Source organism: Calonectris borealis, chromosome 3 (assembly GCF_964195595.1).
Source record: "Calonectris borealis chromosome 3, bCalBor7.hap1.2, whole genome shotgun sequence".
Lineage (NCBI taxonomy): Eukaryota > Metazoa > Chordata > Aves > Procellariiformes > Procellariidae > Calonectris > Calonectris borealis.
Genome location: NC_134314.1, coordinates 30,154,551 through 30,175,352, shown reverse-complemented (window position 1 = coordinate 30,175,352; position 20,802 = coordinate 30,154,551). Strand labels below are relative to the sequence as shown.

Sequence of the window (20,802 nt, the reverse complement as noted above, 5' to 3'; positions counted from 1 at the left end):
TATTTATGAAAGCAATGGGAAATAAACAATATTAATTTATTGACGTTCTACTCTGAAAAAAGAAACATACTGAAGACTGATAAAGGTCCAACTTGAGTGTCTGATGGTAAAAAGAAGTATTTCTTTATTATTACTTTCACCTATTGAGTGCAACTTAAAATGCATGAACACCAGAAGCAAACTAACTACATTTTCAAGTAGCTATAAAAAGACAGATTTTCTTTTCCGGTGGGCAGACTGCGTGGTTGGATCATCAACTCTCTCACTAATGCGACTATGATCCCTATCAAAATTACTGATTTCTCCTTCTTCACCAGCAAGGTGGTACAGACCTGAGACAGCTGTGTGCCACTCTGCGCTGTGATCTCAAGTACGAATATGCTAGGCTTGTTAAGTAAAGCAGCTTTAATAATGCTTTTATTTGTTCAATATACTTTTTTGCTCATCTCCTCCTCAGGAGGAGGATGAAGAACTGGACTAAAACCTTTTCAAAGCTGTAGCCTAGGGGGTCAGGGAAAATGGAAAACCTCCACATGCCAGCAACATTTTTGCAGTTTCAACCATCTGAAAACACATGCCCGTAACAGGGAAGTGATGGGCAAGATTAGCAATAAACAATGCCACTATAAGCATAATTCAAAGCAGTTAAGAGATTAAGACAAATGTTCTGCTTAAAAATTTTATGCTAATTGTCCTAAATGAGACCGCCAAGCCTCCCCTCTATTAAAAATCATTTTTAAGATTAACTTCTATTTCGAAATTGTCATTGTAAAAATCTTTTTGTCATCTCCTAGTTCAATTAATATATTTTAGAACAATTCAATTATTTCATTGATGCCGAAGACTCATTTCACTCCATGTAATTTGCAGTTAAAAAGGATGTCAATTATTTTGTGACTCAGAATTTCAAAGTTGGACAACAAGGTATGTGAAGTCTATAAGATACCATTCAGTATAAAAGACTTACATTTAGATTTACATTTAACCCTGACATTTTCAATTGTTTTCTTCCACCAAAAAGTTTTTAGAACGCATCAGCATTGGCGAAAGACCAGAAGAGCAGATTTATTTTTTTTTAGACAAGAATTCAAAGCTTGAGTTTAGGAGTTAAAGACACAGTTCTCACACAAAATCTCACTACCTTTACTACTGAGATTTCAGTCCCAAATGACAATAATTTCCTATTACCATGATCTTAAAAGAATAATGCTTCCTGGAAGGGAGCTGAGGAGGGGATGGAGGTTGCTGGGAGGGGAAATATGTCCTTCCAACTTTCGAATAAAATTTAGATGAAAATCTGATAGCTTAGTGTGCAATAGAATGTTCCCCTTTGAAATGAATTCATACAATTATTTGTCAATTTGTGCAAAAGACATCAGTAAGTCAAAGTATAATTTATATAGCAATTAAAACACTTTTATGTACATTAAGTATTTCATAGTATTTTATGGGAGAGTATTTCAAAGTTTTCTGCAATGTGAAATAAAGTTTAATAGAGAGATGTCTTTGTGTACTTTTTCTCCCATTCTTGATTATGTGAGCATCCTCTACTATTCAAACAGGAAACATTCACACATCTACACAGGAAACATTTACCTGCTAAATAAAATTTAAAAAGAAACGAGAAATAAAGATCGTAAACATCATGGGAACAAACACCATCACATGTGGTTTGAAAAACTGATACTATAAAGAAAGTCATCATTCTTCACTGAACATATATGTGAATTACAGCATGGAGTACTTCACCCAACCTCACTACCTGATTTCGTGGACCTTTCAACCACACTAAGGGACTCTTTACTTATTTTTTCATTTTTATCTTCAGGGGACCGCCGAGGAATTACAGCAGTTTGTGATCCTTTTCGAGCAGGAACATGTTGCCCTTTTTTAGTATCCGAGTCTCTGGACTCTGACAAGTTCTTCCCATCACCAGATTCCTGAAATAAACATTAACACGTTAGCACGCTACTGAATGCTACAATGAACCACTACATAATTACCACACATTTTTCCCTTTTTTAATTTTTAAGTATACTGTATAATGAATTCCCTGGATGTATGCACCATCGTATAATATTTTCTAAAGCGTTACTGAACAATATCCCAAATTACTGCCAAGTATTGCTTAACAATCTCTTTGAAATATTGGCCGAAGGCACATCACAGGCAGTTTGCAGCTAAGCTCTATGTTGAAAACCACTATGTTTTCAGCTGTTTTAAAAGGTCAGGGATACCAATGAACATCTGTTAACCAGCTTTAGCCACGTATCCACAGGAAGTCACTTATGTTTAGAAAACACATGTAAACCAAAATTGAACAGAATAGCTTACATGTCAGAATTACAATACTACTATTCAGAAATAAGACAAAAAGGATTACTGATGATTAAGTTGATGAATATGACACTATATACAAAAAGACTCTAAAGAATTGTAATAAAAACATCTCACTGCTCTTGCAAATTATCCTTTGGTTAGTAAAATGACAGACAAAGAAAGTAGAAAGGCCCTAATTAAAATTTTGGACATTTTCTTCTACATACAATCTGAAGTTAAAACAATCAAAACTAAAATATTGTTTTACAGATATTTAAAAAGATCTGTGGTTTATATCATACAGCAAATTGACAGACGTTCTGTAAAAGTGTTCAGAAATCTGAAAGAAAAATGCATGAAGTTCTTCACCATTTCTATATACACCTACATATATAGGTATATATACACGCACACATATGATGTGCACATATGAAGTAACTCTGAAAATAATGGAGAAGTTTTATATTAGATTCACAAAAACTTTGAAACATGGTATTTTAAGTGGCAAAGGGTTAGGAGGAAACTCCTCCTTCCCCCAGTAATTAACAAAACTTTAAGCATTAAATAAGACTCACCCGTCTGAATATTTTGACTTTGTGCTTCCCAATGTCCTCCGTTTGCTTTGTTTTTTCAGTTGTTACATTTAGATTACAAGTAGGTGTTTGCTTTGACATTCCTGGCTTTTCACACTCAATTGCTTTTTCTTCTCTATGGATTTCAAGTTTCACTTGAGTATCTGGTACACTTTGATCAAAACACTCCATTTTTTTGTCTTCTTCAGCACAGCATTTCACACACACATATTCTTTATCTTCTTCACCCATCTGCTGCGCTTGAGAAAGACTCAGTCCAACACAATCGCCATGAAACCAATCATCACATCTACCACAACCTACCATAAATCTGAAGAAAAGACAAAAAAAAAAGACATAAGTCAGTGTAGAGACTACGAAAGAAGATACAGCAAGTTAAGCAGAATGTTCTATACTTGTTTTGATTTGTGCATCTCAGCAATTCCTTCTTACCTGGCAAGTGATTTTCTTTGTAGCTTTACATCCATCTCCAGCCTTACGACATGGTATGATCTTCCTGAGACATATTTTTTTTGCCTTTTGCAATAGTCCAAGAGAATATCACAACCTCATTATGTTTTTTGTAACCTGCCCCCAAATCCTACCAACAGGATTTTTTCAGACTACTATTAAAAAAAAATTGATAGGAATAAAAATAAAAAAAAAAAAAAAAACCAAAACCCAACCAAAAATCCACAACTCTCAAAACCAGTAAACTTCTGTTTGAAAAGACTTGAAAGTTTTCTTGCAAGAGCATATCATCCTTGCTTTCCTTCAACTGTGATCATCATCCTTACAGCAGAAATGTATCAACTGCAATCTTCCACAGCAGTAAAGAGATGTTGGAGCGTTTTGACAAATATGATCAGTACAGAAACATCAAGATATTCTAAAAGAGTTGGTATTTTACATGACATTCCTCAGACCATTATTACTGAATTACTAGTCAATACGGGGCCAGGAGTTTGGCTCCCAACTACATCCGGCTAGCTCGCAGTGACGGACTGGCCAGTTTTAAGTAAGGTACATGCCACTTTTATGTTGCTCAGCTATTTTATTCAGAACTAATCGTTATTTAAAGAATGTTTCAAACACTAAAATGAGTATCATTTAAAGGACACTTTTCATCTCACAGTCACTTAAACTGTTTCATTATTTTGTACGTAAAAGTAACTTTAGGTACGGATAATATTTTCAAAGTGTTGTAAAGATTACCTGGTCTAAAATAAAACCATAATTTCTGACTATTTTGCAGAAGCATTTTGAAAACTTCATTAGGTATCACTACTACCTAATAGCACTGAAAGGTACAATTTCCAGTGGAGCTACTTTGGAAGGATGTGGAATTTCAAAGTTAGACAGGTTAAACACCTCAATTGTTACTACTTAATTGGTAGTAAATATTTTTTACAATCCATTCTTATAATGAAGAATCTAGCATCACTACTAAAGATCTGCTTTCAAATGATGTAGGAAGATCTCTTGCATTATCCACTTACGTTCCCTTTCCCCTTTTATATCTTCTTTTGTTTTATACTTACATAAAATATATTAAATATATGTACTATGATATGTATTGTTTGGATGAAGGAAAATCCAGAAAGACTGCAAGTGTATCATGAAAAGTGTGAATGCTTTGTTAATACTGGAAAATTTACTGAATTGTTAGTCTTTAAATTCCATAGAAGACAGATCTGATTTAAAAAGTAATTCAGTGAAATGCTGGTTGTTTCAGCAATATATTCAACAAGCTAAATACACTGACTTGCAAACCCTGTTTCTTTAATCTAATATCCTAAAAATCTCTTTCGTAAAATGATTCTAAGGAAAATGTATGTTGTTCCTATTAAGGCTAGGATCTGCTATCTGCTGACTTACCTACCTTGCTAAACCATATAAATATTACAGAACATGCTTAGAGGAACTCTCATTCACCAGAACTGTAGATGAACACTCCAGATGGTTTGGTGCAGGTACTATATTCAAGAAACTACAGGTATCTCAAGAAATGAAATATCTATTTAATAGCAGATGTTTGAAACATAAGAGAAGGAAAGAAGGAAACATTGTGGCTTTATGTTCTGTCCTTGCTTACCCAAAATAAATCAGGATTAAATTCTACTGAAGTAAATAGCATTTTGATGCAAAATGAGTGTGAGAAGCTTTAAAGCTCCAGCAGTTTGAGAAAAAGGTCATTTCCAGCTTCACTAGCCTATGATGCTGTTTGCTAGATTTGAATAAACCAGTTTTTAATCTAGTTTGTGAAGAAAACTATTTTCTCTTTTTTAATTTTCTTTTTTCTGAGCTATAAGTACATTTTTGGCATTAGTCATGAATAGCAAACAGTATCTGCCCATCTATTTAGTCATTTCAATTAGGAAGACAGAGGTTCCTTCACATTTTGTCAGTACCTCAATCTTTTCAGATCCATGTTCCAGCAAAGTGAAGATACAAGAAAGGTAACATTAGGGGACAACTGCTTCTGATGGTCTTACCAGAGTAATACCATAACATTCATAAACACAACAGGAAAACAAGAGAGAGGCGATGGGACTGTAACGCCAAGTTGACTGCTCCTTTCTGAGAGCCTAGAGCCAAACACACGATGGCAGGAAATACTGCGCAAGTGCCTATTTCACAACTGCAAGGATGCATGAGAGGATGCTTTATGTTGGATACATCTCATGTCACTGCAGGAAAATATTAGTAAAGCTTTGGGAATACCAAAACTGGTTACAAAATTCCAAACATAAGATTTTCTACAGAGCTGAAATAAGATCAAAGCATACAGTCCAGTGCTTCTTGCTTAAAGGATATTCTAATGTACTAATGAATGAATGCCTTTTGGTTAAAAATAGAAGGAAACCAAGAATACACTGTCTTGAAGCCACAACTACCACTTGATTTTTTTATTAAAAATGTATGTATTTCTTCCTCTGTTTGGAAATTCAGGCATTGGAGACTAATTTGTTAAATAAGCAAGGCAGATGGCAAACTTTAGCAACCAAAACAAAATCTTGATTATTTAGAAAACAGACTAAATTTGCAAAAAAGCAGAGATGAACTCCGGAGACTAAAATACACAAGATGCTGCACATCTTCAACTTTAAATTGACAGCACATGGAATTTTTCAGCTTAGCTCACACATAGTAAGTGGGCAATAGGGAGTGTATGATGAGTAAAGCACCAGATAGGCATCCAGTCTTACATCTTTATTTCAGATCTATCAAAAGAAAAAAAAAAGTAAAAAAACCTAAAATGAATTCGGCTCAGAAACAGATCATTCTTCACTAAGAATATACACCAAGATGGACAGATGTCATTCAAGCCATTGTAAGCAAAGTACTGAAGATGGAATATCCATTTGGCTTCATTCCAGTCTTCACAATAAGGTTTCAATTACACTATATTTAAACACACACAATTAAACTTCAGAATTCAGGATTCAGAAGACTACAAAGAGAACCTGGAAATGTCCATGAAGCCTGTAGGATAAAACAGAACGTAGTATTTACAATTGTCTTGCTTAAACCTAGTTATACAAAATGGTAATAAGAATATTGGTGTTGCCTGCCTAAAAAATTCCACTATTTCTACTAGTCTTTTCACACTAGTCAACTACAAGACTGCAACGTCTGAGGCTGGGAGAGAACATACTGATTTTGATACCAGTAATGTAAATAATCCTTTTTACCATAAGGCCGCTTTTACATCTTTATCTGTTTCACTCATCTGCACACAAAACACAATTATGATTTGTAACAGCAATTACAGTTGGGTAACGGGCAATGCTCAAAGACTAAAAAGGGGAGTCAAGGGAAACTGAAGCCTGGCTTGAAGGATCAAGGATGTCCTCTTGCACAGCTGTCAGAGTTGTGACCGAAGAGGTTCTGATATCTTGGACTATTAAAACACCAAAGTTTCTGATTGTAGATTGCTTCAAGTTTGAAGTGCAGAAGTTTTACCCATGTTGTAAGGCTGGATTGGAAGATGTAAAGCTGAAAGAAAAAGAAAGATGTGTTTTAAAATATTAAATCATGCCACATTCAATAACAGAATTGCTTTCACTGGACTTTAACACAAAAACAAAATTTTGTTTAAGAAAAATCTAAGAAGAGCTGACAGATGACAGCAGACAGTACTATAGTTCACTGGGACCTTTGCATAGAGTATGTTATTGTTTCGTTCCTTTTAAAGAATCCTCTTGGTAGTCCACAAATTAGCATGAAAAGACACACCTTAAAATCAGAAAGTAATAGATGATACACAAAGAGAGAGACAATAATTAATGCAAACCTTCCACAATCTCTCTTAGGATTAGGAGATTTTCTTTGGTGTGTTATTTATAGTAAATTAAATTCATCTGTTAGATGAAAAACTCAGGCTTGGATGATTTATTTTCAAAATATACAGGCCATGTTTTAAAATTAATTTACATACATTCAATTTATGTAATAAAAGCAAGTTTCCAGAGAAATGCATTATTGTGAAATAAGATTTTACAAGTAAAATGGGCAGAAACCATATTATTCATAAAATAATTGTTTGTTGTAAAGCTATACTTATGAGTAAAATAAAAGACAAAAAATTGGGAGCTGTCAGAATAGTTCACTGTGAGCCAGTAATCAGCATTTTAAGATTAATTAATGATGTAAGGCGCATTGCCACAGAAAATCATTTACTTCAGAAACAATTCCCCCTCTTTAGTCCTTTGCATTTGTGGTACGTAGCATAGGGAAAACACTGCAACGGGACTCAAATCTTAACAAAAAACCTCCAATACTTACCCTATTCAAAAGGACACCCTAACCCTGAACTCACCTAAGAGGAGTACAACCAATGGTCATGCACTTCTTAAAAGTTGATGGACTTAAGTATTTAAAGCATATCCCACATCTGCTCTGTTCATCAATCTTCCATAAAATTTGTCGTAAATTTGTATTAACATTACAACTGTGTCTCGGCTGCACTGATGCTACAGTCCAATCCAGAGACACTGCGTGGAGGCAACTGTTTTTCCTTCAGCCTAGTAAAGGTGTTACTAGCAGAAGAGGGAACAATGAGGTACAGCCTTTACCAACCCGCTCCATTCCCACAGGAACTGAGGAAGATATTCACGGCAGCTTTAGCAGAAGCCTGTGTTCCACACCAGTGAAGTAGTATGGGCTCGATTCAAACCTCAGTGAAACGAGTGGTTGTCAAAAAAAATTTGCACTACCTTGTTATCAGAGCATATATACATGAGCAGTTTCTCTTGTTTGCTTTTCATCCAAGTCTAAGACAGGTGACTATGATTTCTCAGGTTTTGATTTTCTAGAAACAAGAACCAATCTTCAAAGAAACACTATCAGCAGATCTCTTTACACAGAATTTGCAGCATAGGAAAGAGACACTGCAAACATATTTCCCAAGTATTAAATATCAATAACCCATCTTTTATGTAATATAAGCTTCTTTTTTTCCTTAAAGGCATATTTTCCTTTTTTTTTTCATGTTACATGAACCTCTCCAAAAAGGAAGTAAGCAGGGACACAACAACCCTATGCTCTCTGAACTAAAGGTGAATGCATGAAATGTGCCCAACAAAAGAGGGAAATCAAAATCATCGAACTTCCCAAAACCCTGAAAAAAAATGGGTACAATACATCTCGTAATATTAATCATAAATCTGTAAAAAAAAAAAAAAAAGAAAGAATCATTAAGGGAAGCTCCATTACTAGTGGATTCTACCCACATGTTGCATCTTGCAGATCAGGATCGTACGTTCTATAAACTGTATATTCATACACATTTTATAAAACTATGCATTTTAGACAACCCATGCTAACCATTTTCCTGATTCGCTAATGGTACTAGTATTAATAATAATCCTACCAACACTGCAGCAGAGTAATATAATCCATACAAAAAACTACTAATGAAACGGTACAGCTGTAAATATAAAATACACTGAAGTCCTTCTGTTCTTTAATTATACATATATACAATATATATTACAATGCTATTTTATTTATACCGTCATTCAGTTTTTCTACAGCTGTGGCTGGACATGGATGATAGCTTTTAATGTTGCAAGGCTTTTCACAGCAGAAGAAAGCAGTAACAGAGGCAGAAACTTAAAAGCATCATCCATGACTGTAAATTGATGACATCTTGCATAATCTGCAGTTTAACATACTCATACTATTCAATGAACATGTACTAGAACTAAGGCATCATAATTATTCTAATTACTGTTTCTTGTGAAGAATGTTGTCACAATAATGATTCACTTGCTGTATATGCACCTTTAAAAAAATATGCACATGTAGCTTAAGGGTGCTTATAAGTTCAGAGCCTTAATCTCCTTCCTCAACGATGCTCTTTTATACTGGCTATACAAATTACATGATCGCCTGGTTCCAAAATAGTTTACTGAAGTATCAGCACTATTTTCAAAAAATAAATGTCCTAATAAACTTTGCTACAGGAAAAAACAGTTTTCAGATTTTTTTAAAATTTCATCCACAAGTCAAAGTAATTTTCTGTATTACAGTTCTGCAGAGTCTTTTTAGTGACTATGTGTATGCAAGAAATCAGGAACACTATCTCTTTGCTAAATCAACTCCTTCACTTTCCAATTAATTACCTTGTACAATATTACTAACTTTTCCTCTATATTAAAGCAGAGTTGACATGTGGGGAAAAAGACGACTTTAAGTAAAACTCTGGTCCTGCATCACTTAATTTTTCTGTGAGCTCTGAGACAGCCAGTTTGTGTCTGACCACACAAACTGCATGATCAAATCCCAAGCAACAACAACAACAACCACCACCAACCAGAAAAAAACCCACAAAAACAACAAAAGAGAACGCCCAAACTCCCACAGCGTATTAAAAAAACCTTACTAGAATTGTAGAAATCAAAAGAGGAAGTCACCAGCAACAAATTAAAGCTACAAAATTCCCTCGTGATATAATGCTTTCTAGAAAATTTGCTTAGAAACAATATCTCAAGTTATGTACTATCAATTATTAATCAGAAATTGGTGGAACTTCTTCCAGTAAAGACGACACAGTGAAGACAAGGGAGACAATCTGCAAAACATCAGTTAGGTTTTGTCTACCTGTACAAGGAAGGAGTGAGTTCAGCCCTCCAGCCTGCACAGAACTTGAACATCTACAGTGAAAACTGGAGAAATTTACAATACGAGCCCTTACATCAGAAGGATGCATATGATGCATAGAAGAAGAAATCTTACATTAGCAGATTTCTCAATGTTTGCACAGCTACCATCTTCATCTAGCTTTATGCCAAGAAAGTAAATATTTTTTTTTTTCTTCAACTATCTTTAAAGATCTTCAACCTGTCTTCAGGAAAAATATCTACTGTTTGTGACAAACATATGTTTGTGACCTATCACTTGAACTCCTTAAGAAGTTGAGGTAGTAACTTCGGTCTGTAACATTTTTCTATGTGATACGCATATCCATACACATACACACATTTCATCTATAGATAGAGGAATGAAGATTTATGTGTATGATTCATGTTTTTAGCTGATGAGAAAACATCTGACAGCAATATGGGAACACAATGGCAAAATTAAACAAGTTGAAAGCAATACTTAATGAGTAACAACAATAATTCAAACTGTTTATGTGCTGAAAATTACTAAGTACAAAAAGTTACATCATAATTAACTGACTTGCCCAGAAGCATAGGGTTTAGTTTTCATATGAAAGAACAGTTATTTTTTAGATATGTTGCAAAGGTAAATCCCTGAATGGGAATCAAAACAACACATCAAGCGAACAGACTGAAACAATCAGTCCTGAAGCCAAACATTGACCACCCCGTCTCTGGGTAAGGAAGATACAAAATACAAAACAGCTATGTTGGTTTCAGCTTATAAACATCAAGATAAGTGGAAAACAGAGCATGAATAGTCCCTGTTCAAAGCTCAGGTGCCAAAGAATGACGATCTATTAACAGAAAAAAACAGGCATGCCTCTTATAAAGCAAGACACATTATAACTTGTAAATTTTTTTGATCATGCAAGTCACATATTTATAAAAAAGGATTCCTCCTTTTCCAGCCAAATGCATTGTATCTGCAGTGCAAGGTAAGCATACTTTGACTTTGCATGTGGTCAGCAAATTATTGCATGTATTCCTAAAGATATAAATTGAATCCACTTGTCAGGTGCTGATTCTGAAATAAAACAACATACAAGTACCATCCTCCTTCTACTGTTTTTCTAGCAGGCACAACAAGGTTACTCTGGGGCTGTGAGAGGCCTACGTAAGCGCCCCTCTTTGGGGATTCTGTACACAAACAAGGCTGATGAAACGATCTCCACACATTTCTTCGACCTGAATCAATTTTCCAAGCTTAGTCCCACATTATCAACAAGTTAGTGGCTTTGCATTTATTGTAGGGAATACAAACAGGTTCAAGTGACTACTATCTTGCAGCCTGAATTCTAAATGTGTTTCATTAACATGACATACTGCAAAGCTCTTACACACATTATTTCCCAACTTGGGGCTGCAACTTCAGTTCAACTTCTTTTTCTACAACTTGTACTGCAACATTGATAAAAATTTCCAAAGTTTAAATAACCATAGAGCAGGATATAAACACAAATATTGATTCAGATCTTAGCTCTGCCTTTGACATTTGTTGAACCTACTGTCATTTGACAATATTTGTGTCTCACATTTTCTCCTTTTGTCCTATAAATGAACAGAGGGAAAAAAAAAAAAGTAAACAGGCTGGCCATGGCCAGCTAGGCTATTACAAGAGGGAAACAAAAATTCCTTGAAAAGCAATCCACAAAGTGAATGAAAAAAACCTTATCACTATAGTAAATTTCAATAGTTTTAATGTTTTTCCAAGTGATGAAAGTGAAATTTATCATGTTAAGCTTTTTTTTTCTTTCGCACTGTACTGAAAACGTTTTCTTGTTCTTGCACCAATAATTAAACAAGTACAAAAATGCCAAGGCACTCAAGATAAGAGTTTTGCTTCCTCTTGTATCTTAATGACATCAAGCGAATCTGAAAGGTTTAAGAGTTTTTATTTGTAGCATACAACTACAAAATAAAAGTAACTGGGACAAATTAAAACTTCATTTTTTAGAATAGTGATGATAAAAAGAACTGGACTGACAGCGTCTTAAGTCTTCTATTATTAAGCATGGGGCTCAATACTGCAAGCTTCCTCACTCCACGAGTGTGTCTCAGTCACATTCTATATAAAAAAATTCCGTGTTTATGTACTAAATATCTTTCTACATTTAATGAATCTGATCTTTTCCCACTGAAACTGCTGGCTGTGTCAACAGTTTTGTAACACAGACATATTTAAAAAAAAAATCTTAACAAGACTGACATTACAAAATTGAGGATATCCATAATCACCATCTGTGGCAACTCATGGGCTCTCTCAATCCAACCTCAGCTTGTGATCCATACATTATAGTATTCTTCCAGCAGCAGTAAGAGCTGGCGATGCAAAATTGGTTTGTTGCATTTAATCCTATATCAATGCATATTACGTATATCTTCTGTAGCATTACTTTGACTTTATAAACTAAGCAGATTTAGTTTTGCCTCACTGCTGTATCTTCCCAGTATTAGTTAGATTCATTTAGTATCAAAAAACAAGACGTTCAGAACAAGAAAACCCATAGAATGTTTAACATGTTAGCAAAAACACAAAGAAAACAGTAAGAGTTCAATTGAAAGCTGAATTTTTAACAGATATCAAGCAGTTTAAACCCCCAATATGCGTATTTTGCTTTAAAAATATCCACATAAGCATTTTCATATCATGAAGCAGCCCTTCTGAATCTAAACAATTCACTGAAACACAGGCGACCCATGTACTACTGTGGTAACATAAGAGATGATAAAAACTAAGGAAATGCAAACTGCATAAAATTAAACAGTATTATAGAGGCACAAATGGTAAAGGGACAATCCTAAAAATAAAAGGATTTAAAGAAAAAAAAACAAACCAAACCAAAACTACACAGAACTAAGTTTGAGTGCCCCTTCATCAGCTAATTCTCACCAAACAGGCAGAGCAAACCTAGCGTTAATTCTTTTAATAGGCTACACTGATGCAGTTACTATAGCTGCAGAGTAAATTAATTTTATGTATTTGTTTTTCAAATATGATATAAGAAGTCAATAAAACTCACAAGGGCTCTTCTTAGATACAAATGAATGCTATGAAAACTTCAGACACCAAAGGTTATTGTTCCATATTTCACTCTGATATACAGAGTTCTAAAGCACACTAACTGAAAATTACTATTAAAACCTTCTCTCAGGTAAGCAAAGGACTAATCAGAAACATCTTCAATTCAAAATGAATTTAAAAAAAAAAAAAAGGCTGGCAGGTAAAACTGCAACTATGAAAAAATACTTCAACATTAAATCCAGAATAAGAAGCGGTAATAAAGGAATTCTTATTCTTGGATTCATAGTTCATTAGTGGAACCCAATGGCCTTTTCAGTTCATTTACAGTGTAGAAGAATAACTTTTGTCACAGAGGGACATGATATCAACTTCAGATGCAACCTCATTATTAGGTTTAGTCAAAGGCAATTTCAGATATGCCCACATGGAAGTTTCATAGGGGTTTTTTGAGACTGACCTCCCCCACCCCAACTACTTCATTACTCCTCTTACATGAAAGCCTCACAGCAATGATTATACAAATTGAAAAAAACCTCTGAATCTCCAGGCATTAGAATCACACTTCTACCAGATAAAAGTCACATGCAAACAACTATTTGGTTTTTTTTGGTTGATGGTGATCCTTCAACTTAAGGGGTCTCTGGAAAGAAGGAAATGACAATCTGGAACACAGACATTTTAGTATTATTTCTTTTCTAAGAAAAAAAAAGTCAAGTTTAAAGTACATATTTTAACAGCACAGCAGAATGACACATTCCTCAAAAAATGTATTCATATAATAAAACATTTCTAGTAAAAATTTTTGGCCAAACTAGTTTCTAATGAGTGTATGAGTGCAAAGGAAACTAACTGACAGTGTAACAGACAGGCTTCCACTATAAGGCTATGCCTTTTTGTTTTGGCACCAGCAGTATGAAACATTTGGTAAGAGAGGGAAAAAAATTATCTTCTGAGACCAATAATAAATTCCTCAGACACAAAGTCACACACACCTGTTGCCATGTGGCTTTTTGCAAAAGCCACACTGCTTGTTGGGCACCCAAACATATTTGCTTTCACTAGCAGAGGTATGTTCCAAGCCTTCCCGTTTAACAGTTGAAATGTTATCTGGAATGAACAATGGAGGTTCATCAAGTGAAAGACTCTTGCTACTTCTTCTCTGGCGAGGTTGGAGATTCTTATCAATTCTTTTTGATTTGTTTTTTTCTTTATCATCCTCCTTCAGATGTTCTACACCAGGGGAATCTTTTGTCTCTGCCTCTTCCTTTGTGGAGCTATTTGTTTTTAGCACAGTTGCAAGCTGGTGTTTCTGACCCTGGGCTTGCTTCTGACCAAGATTTGAAACATACCCTGATAATGGATGCACAGAGTGGTGGGTGTCTTTAGAACAGCTTTGATGAGTAGGAGATTTCTCACTTGCTCTTTGAATTGATGACTTCTGTACTTGCACAGAAGCCTGGACTCGGGGTATTTTCTTCAGCATTGTATTGGTCTGCTTTTTTATGGTCACCCCTGAAACACAGCTCTTTGCTTTCAAACCCAGATCAGATTGTTTCTTCCTAATTTTAACTGGGTTATTTGGATGCTGATGACTCTCTTGCTCATCCGCATTCCGCTTCAGACTTGCTGAAGATAGACTGTGAAGATCTGAAACACCAAGACCAGCTCTTGTTCTTGAACGCGTTATTTCTTGTTGCACTGTACCTGATTTCTGTCGAATACCTGCAGTCAGATTTTGCTTATTCTGTATTATAGATTTACTATGCCGGGGCCTAACGTTCTTTTCACATTTTGATGAAATGCTAATTTGTTTATCATCATCCTGAAATTTTGATGCCTCAGGGCCTTCTACTTTAGTACTACTGATGTGCTGCTGCACATTTTGGCTTGCTTGGTCAAGAACAGTGCTATCTAAAATACTATTTCCTGGGTCAGCAGACGTAAACTCTTCACTTTTCAAGTCTTTATTATCAAACTCTGTACTGTCCAATAGTTTCTCAGATGAAGTTACAGTTTTCTCCACTCCCTTATCATCTACAGGTTCTGTTACACATTCCTTTACTGACAATGTATTTTCAACAGGAACTTCCACATTGCGGGAACCTAAACTACAATCGACCCCTTCTTCCACGGAGCTAGACAAATCTGAAAAGGTCTCACAAATTTCACTTAGATTCACGCAAACACTAGATGGATCATTAGCTTTTCCAGTCACCCCACTTTGATCATGCTCTTCTGTTTTCTTCTCCGATTCCTCTGTTTTATTTTCAGTCTTTTCTTGTGAAGAAGTTTCAGAGCCCATTGAATCAATCACATCATTTGCTTCACTTTTAACTGCAGTAATTTCAGGATCTGCAGTTACTGAACAAACTGACTCAACATTCCCAGAATCAGTCTTCGTTGCAACCTCTGTTATTTTCTGTATTTCTCCAGAGGAAGGAGAACAGCCTCTTGCTAAATTAGCACAACTGAACTCTTGGGATGTTTCCTCAACTTTTGCCTGCTCAAGGGTTTCAGACTTTATTTCATTCACCTCTTCGGGACCAGGAAGACATTTTGTATTACTTTGGGATGCTGTTACGGCTGCTGCTGTTCCTTCTGTCTGTCCTGATCGTCTTGTACTACGCCTAACTTCTTTAGGCTGTTCTATTTTCAAGGGTGCAGCGACATCTGTCTCTTTAGCTGGACTTCTCTCTTGTTTCTGTCCAGTTTTTGGAGCAGATCCACTTTTTACAGATGATTTCTTGGTACTAACAAGAGGTGCAACATTCGAACGCTTGGCTAGCGTGCTCTGGCGCAAACTCCGTACTGTTTCTAGGAAGGGAAAAAGAAAATGTCTTAGGTATACTGCGTCCTCCTATTTGCAAACACAAGACTTACCTAGAATAAAACTGATTTAGCCTGACTTAGCTTATGGACACAGAGAGAACTTAAAACTTATTTGTTTACTAAACTTAAAACCAAAACAAAATAAAAAACCACACCACAAAAAACCCAAAACAAAACAAAAAGAAAAAGCAAAACAAAAACAAAACAAACAAACAAAAACCAACAACAAAAAAAACCCCACAGCTCTCTACTTTAAAAAAATTATAAATTACTTGCATTTCTGCACTGCCACAGTTTGGATGTAAAATCTCATTATTCTAATGGCTATAAAAGTTCTGAATAGTATATATAAAACAGAAGTGATGATAAAAAGACACTCAAAACCCACTCTACTTTTCTACCACTCAACTTTTTCAACCTCAAGTAAAAATTGCACAAGTAAGTTATATGGTGATTAGAAGTATAGCTGTGAGTTTACGAAGCTTTTAGAGAACACAGTATATGGATCTGAGATGCAGTCACATTCTCACTTGATTACATCTCTTACATTTCTAAACAAGAAACCATTTCAGTGCCTTCTTAAAAAGCATATTCATCAGCTTTGCACCACAGGCTGTTATTTAAATTCTGACTTCCCTATTAAGAAACTTTATCTTTTTAACTCAGCCTACTGTATAGGTGGAAAAAGCAGAGCTGTCAATAACTCCACCAGTTCAACAAGTTAGAAAAACCCTAACCATAATCAATTAGCTACCACACAGAATTTAAGTATTTGATTAAAATACTTATTAAGATTGAGATATTTTGATGAAAGACTTCATGACTACAATTACTATAGCCTAATTTAAAATAAAAAGAAAATACACAAATAAAAATAAATAGAATTAAAATTTTAATTGGAGATAAAGAGCCATGCTAACCTAATATTACAATGCTGTTTGCAAATACAACATGCTTTTGTTGGTGAAGAACTACAGTGCTAATCTGATGCAGGTAAAAGGACTCTCAAATTCTCAAAAATTGGTTTATGGACCGTAAGGAAGACATGAAATATTTAACAAAGAGAAATTCAAACTGAGTAGTATCCTATGGATGCTAACTTCTAGCTCCAGTTTATAAAAAAGGAAGCGTCTGTAATTTAATTCACACAACCAAATAGCAAAGCCTTACTTTAAGTTTATAAATGTTGGGGGTGTGGGATTATAAAAATTCAGTTGACTTTAGATGTGCAAAACCACATAATTTCTTGAATGATCACCTTGTGCCATTAAACGTGGTGATTTTCTTGGTGATGTGACTGATGTTTCTTCACAACGGCTCCTCAAATTCCTGTTAGGTAAAACAAGGTCATCTTCGTCAATGGTGTCGTTACCACCCTCTTTAACTCCTTCTTCATCCATAATATCATCAAGACCAATAACTGGAAAAAACAAACAAACAAGAAAGAGCTTAAAGCTTAAAATGATCAAAAAATGTTGCAGCTGTAACGCTGAGCAAGACAGGGGAAAAGACAGGGAAAAATAAATAAATTGGCCATCTAAAAACAAACAAAAGGGGAAAAATGAAGAAAGGCAAGACAGAAAATTCCCATGTGAGGCAGTTTCAGTGTAGAAGAAGCTATCACCCAAAGCTTAAAATTTCTGTAGATAGTCCTTATAGCTTTTTGGTGGACTCACATTTTTATTGTTTTTTTGCCACAGGAAGGTCCCCAGTCTTAGAGGATCAGCTGTCCCTCACTGTCCCTTCCCACCTAAGAAAAAGTGAAGAAAGGTAAACAGCAGAAAGAGCTGATCCAGAAGTGCAAAGAGTTTAAAATCACAGTTTTCTCATAGGATACAATTTTAAAACTCTAAGTCCCACCCACATCACGTATCTGCATCTGCAACCCCTTTTTGGAAGAGCATTAAGTGCAGCATGCACTAGTCTCCCAGGAGAGTCAGAGAACACTGTCAAATTCCTATCCTCCACTAACCTGAGAAGGATCCCAGAGGTTGCCCCTGAAAATAGGCTTCCTAAGAGGCGGTCAGGCCTCTGTACCAGCCATTCTCCTCACTTTCTCTAAGTTTGGTTCTGCAATGGTAGCCTCTCCTACCCCAAAGATCCTATGTGTGATTAATGAATCCTGGTCCCTGTGGGATGCGAAATTTGTGAGATCAAGCCAAACACCCAAGTGATTTTACAAAACATGTAGGAGGGTCCGACAAATACAACACAGACTCCAAACAACCAAGTATGCCTACTTTTCACTATTCAGGCACTTACCTAGAAGCATTTTTAAGATAAACTAACTCACATGACAGAAATAAGATATCTACAAATTTCTAACAATTACTTACTTAAAACTGATTTAAATTAATAAATTTATCTTAGAAATCAAAATAAGTAAGAAGTTAATAGAAATTAAAAACTGTTAGAATTTTTAGACTGTCGCAGAAAATGTGTCAATTCCTGCTCCTTTTCAAGTCTGATGTTACTGCAACTTAAAAAAATAATGCTCTTGTGAAGGCTCAATAATGAGCCTATTTTTAAAATAACAAAAATTGGTGTAAAACACTGCTAAAGCAAAACAGTGATGAATAATCAAGTCTATCGAGACTGTAATTCAATCCACAGTCACCTGTCATGACGAATTAAAAAAAAAAAACAACCAAACAACCTGTTAATTTTAAAGTTCAAATATTAGAAAGATTTTAAACAGCCTCTTAAGGAAGGCTAACCTTGGCACCAGGTAATCAGCACTCTGGACCTCCTTAATTAGATGGCTGTCAGGAGCTGAAAGCTAGGAATTTCTTGAGCTGACAATTTATTGTTACTCATTTTATTTTAACCATAATTTTTAGTTACTGCATTGTATCCATCAGTTTATAGGAAAAGTGTGTTTCTGGAAATTACTGGCAGTTTTCGCTTTCCAATCCACAGAGCCACATTTACGCCTGTGCCTGTGTACATATATATACAGGTATCACACACAAGCTGCAGAGGACTGATAATGCTGGTCTTACTCCACTCATCCAAATATTCCTTAATCATTTATTTGCTATAAGCTACATACTGGTAAAAAGGACACACTGGCAAAAAGATGACATTGTAACTGACTTGTTAATTTCCCCTAAATATCTAATACTTGCCATCATCCAAGATGGTAAACTGAACAAGATGGACCCTCACCCTAACTCCAGCTGCCCATTCTTATGTCTCAAAGACTATGTCCTCCCAACAGCTCTGCACTTTGGTTTTAGCATTCTCATTAAAGAATGTTTCTACAAAACGTGGAACTGGTATTTGGGACAGACTGCGACAAAGGAGACTTCTTTCAGATCCTCTTCTGTTTCTTCAGTGTAGAACTAAACTACTAAAGCTACTGAAGACAACGTGACAAATAAAAACTACTTGGACAACTTCTGAAACAGCTCTGGAGCAGATTTCAGGGCTGCCATTAGAGCCTCGGGTTTTACAATGTTCTTGCTCAAGTTACTGAATTTATGCACCCTCCTTTATTAATAACAAAATGGATACATTCAGTCTACTATTGACAGACAGTTTGAAATATTAGAATTAAAGTATTTTCATACTTACAAGACTCTGTGCTGTAGCTTTAATTTTACAGAGGAATTTGAAGCACAGAATCTTGCTAATTTCAAACCACCTGAGCTATAACTCGGCTAGTACAGCCCCGTGAGGCCCCCGGATGAGGAGCATTCGACACAGACCCTGCTGGGAAGAGAAAAAGTGACAGAGAATAGTAATAGATACAGAGGAGACTAGGAAATTAAATTATGAAAGGGAAATGGAGGTAGAGAAACAGCACTGGGAAAAGTAAACCAACAAAAGCAAAACCAGACAGAACTAAAAAGAAAGGGATATAGATGATCTCGGTAATAAATATCTAAAGATTATCTCAGTAATAAATATAGAAATTAAGACAGAAGGATTAAAGATAGAAGAAAGGAAAAAATAAAGAAAAAACATATCTGAATAGAAAAGTTGTACACCAGTGTACAATTGAACAAGCTGCAAATAAGGAAGATATGAATCACATTGAACATATTCATACTAGAAGAGGCACCACGGGCCTTCAACTTAATATTTTGAGTTGCTGCATTACTTGTAAAGTATTTAAATTTCCAAACTACTGTGCTGTGTTACTGATTAATTTTTATATATGTTATATTAATTTTTATATATGTTATACAGTAATAGAATAACATACAGTAAAAATAGTTTATTTGCAAATTTAAAGTAAAATTTTCCATCTGTTAAAACAAAAGCGTGACTGTTCTTTAATTCTTCCGCAATGTAAAATTGAGGAAAACAAGCCTTACTTGCTGGGAGAAGAGGAGGGAAGGAGAAGAAAATACGCCTAAAAATATAATCAAAATCTTTCAAATTTATAAATCTTTATTTTTATTAACATAAGTCTTCCCTTGATTATCCTCAGCCAAAATTAGACAGAAATATTCAGGTTTTTGACACATTGGTCAAGGTAAATCTCAAGTGTAGAAATAAATTTCTTTTCTGTAGATGTTAGCCCTGGAACAGAACTCCACTGTTGCTGCTGCTTTGCATTGTGGTAAATGCTACGTCCACTTGAATCACGCTAACAGCAGGACTGAGCAAGTCCCTGGTGGCTTCCATATTTTAATTCTACAAGCATCACAAATTATATGGAAATGGCTGAATGTTTTAAAATTTCCACTATGTTATATGCGGATGATAACATAAAAACCTAATATTATGTTTCAATGAAAAGAACAGTAACAGTCTAAAGCAGTAAGTAACACATGTCTAGGTAAGCCTTTAAAAGAGCTAATAAACTCTAGCTAAGCAATTAAACATATATATTGATACTGAAAAAAAAAATCACTAAGTCTCAAGACTGTAAATGAAG

General features: G+C 35.1%; 1 protein-coding gene across 12 annotated transcripts in view; it reads right to left on the bottom strand.

Annotated features, from left to right (window-relative positions):
- The window catches only part of PHF3 (PHD finger protein 3), a 54,247-nt gene that overhangs the window by 15,614 nt on the left and 17,831 nt on the right, over positions 1-20,802 (bottom strand). For 6 of the 12 annotated variants that reach the window (XM_075145271.1, XM_075145273.1, XM_075145278.1 and 3 more), the window contains 4 exons: positions 17,173-17,334; positions 14,078-15,899; positions 2,895-3,222; positions 1,763-1,940 (listed from right to left, as the gene is read on the bottom strand). In XM_075145271.1, the coding sequence (XP_075001372.1) occupies positions 1,763-1,940; positions 2,895-3,222; positions 14,078-15,899; positions 17,173-17,334 (2,490 nt within the window). Of the gene's footprint in view, positions 1-1,762; positions 1,941-2,894; positions 3,223-3,344; positions 6,859-14,077; positions 15,900-17,172; positions 17,335-17,590; positions 17,665-17,886; positions 18,044-19,490; positions 19,549-20,802 lie in introns of those variants that run through there. The other 6 variants (XM_075145277.1, XM_075145280.1, XM_075145275.1 and 3 more) reach the window with 4 other exon arrangements.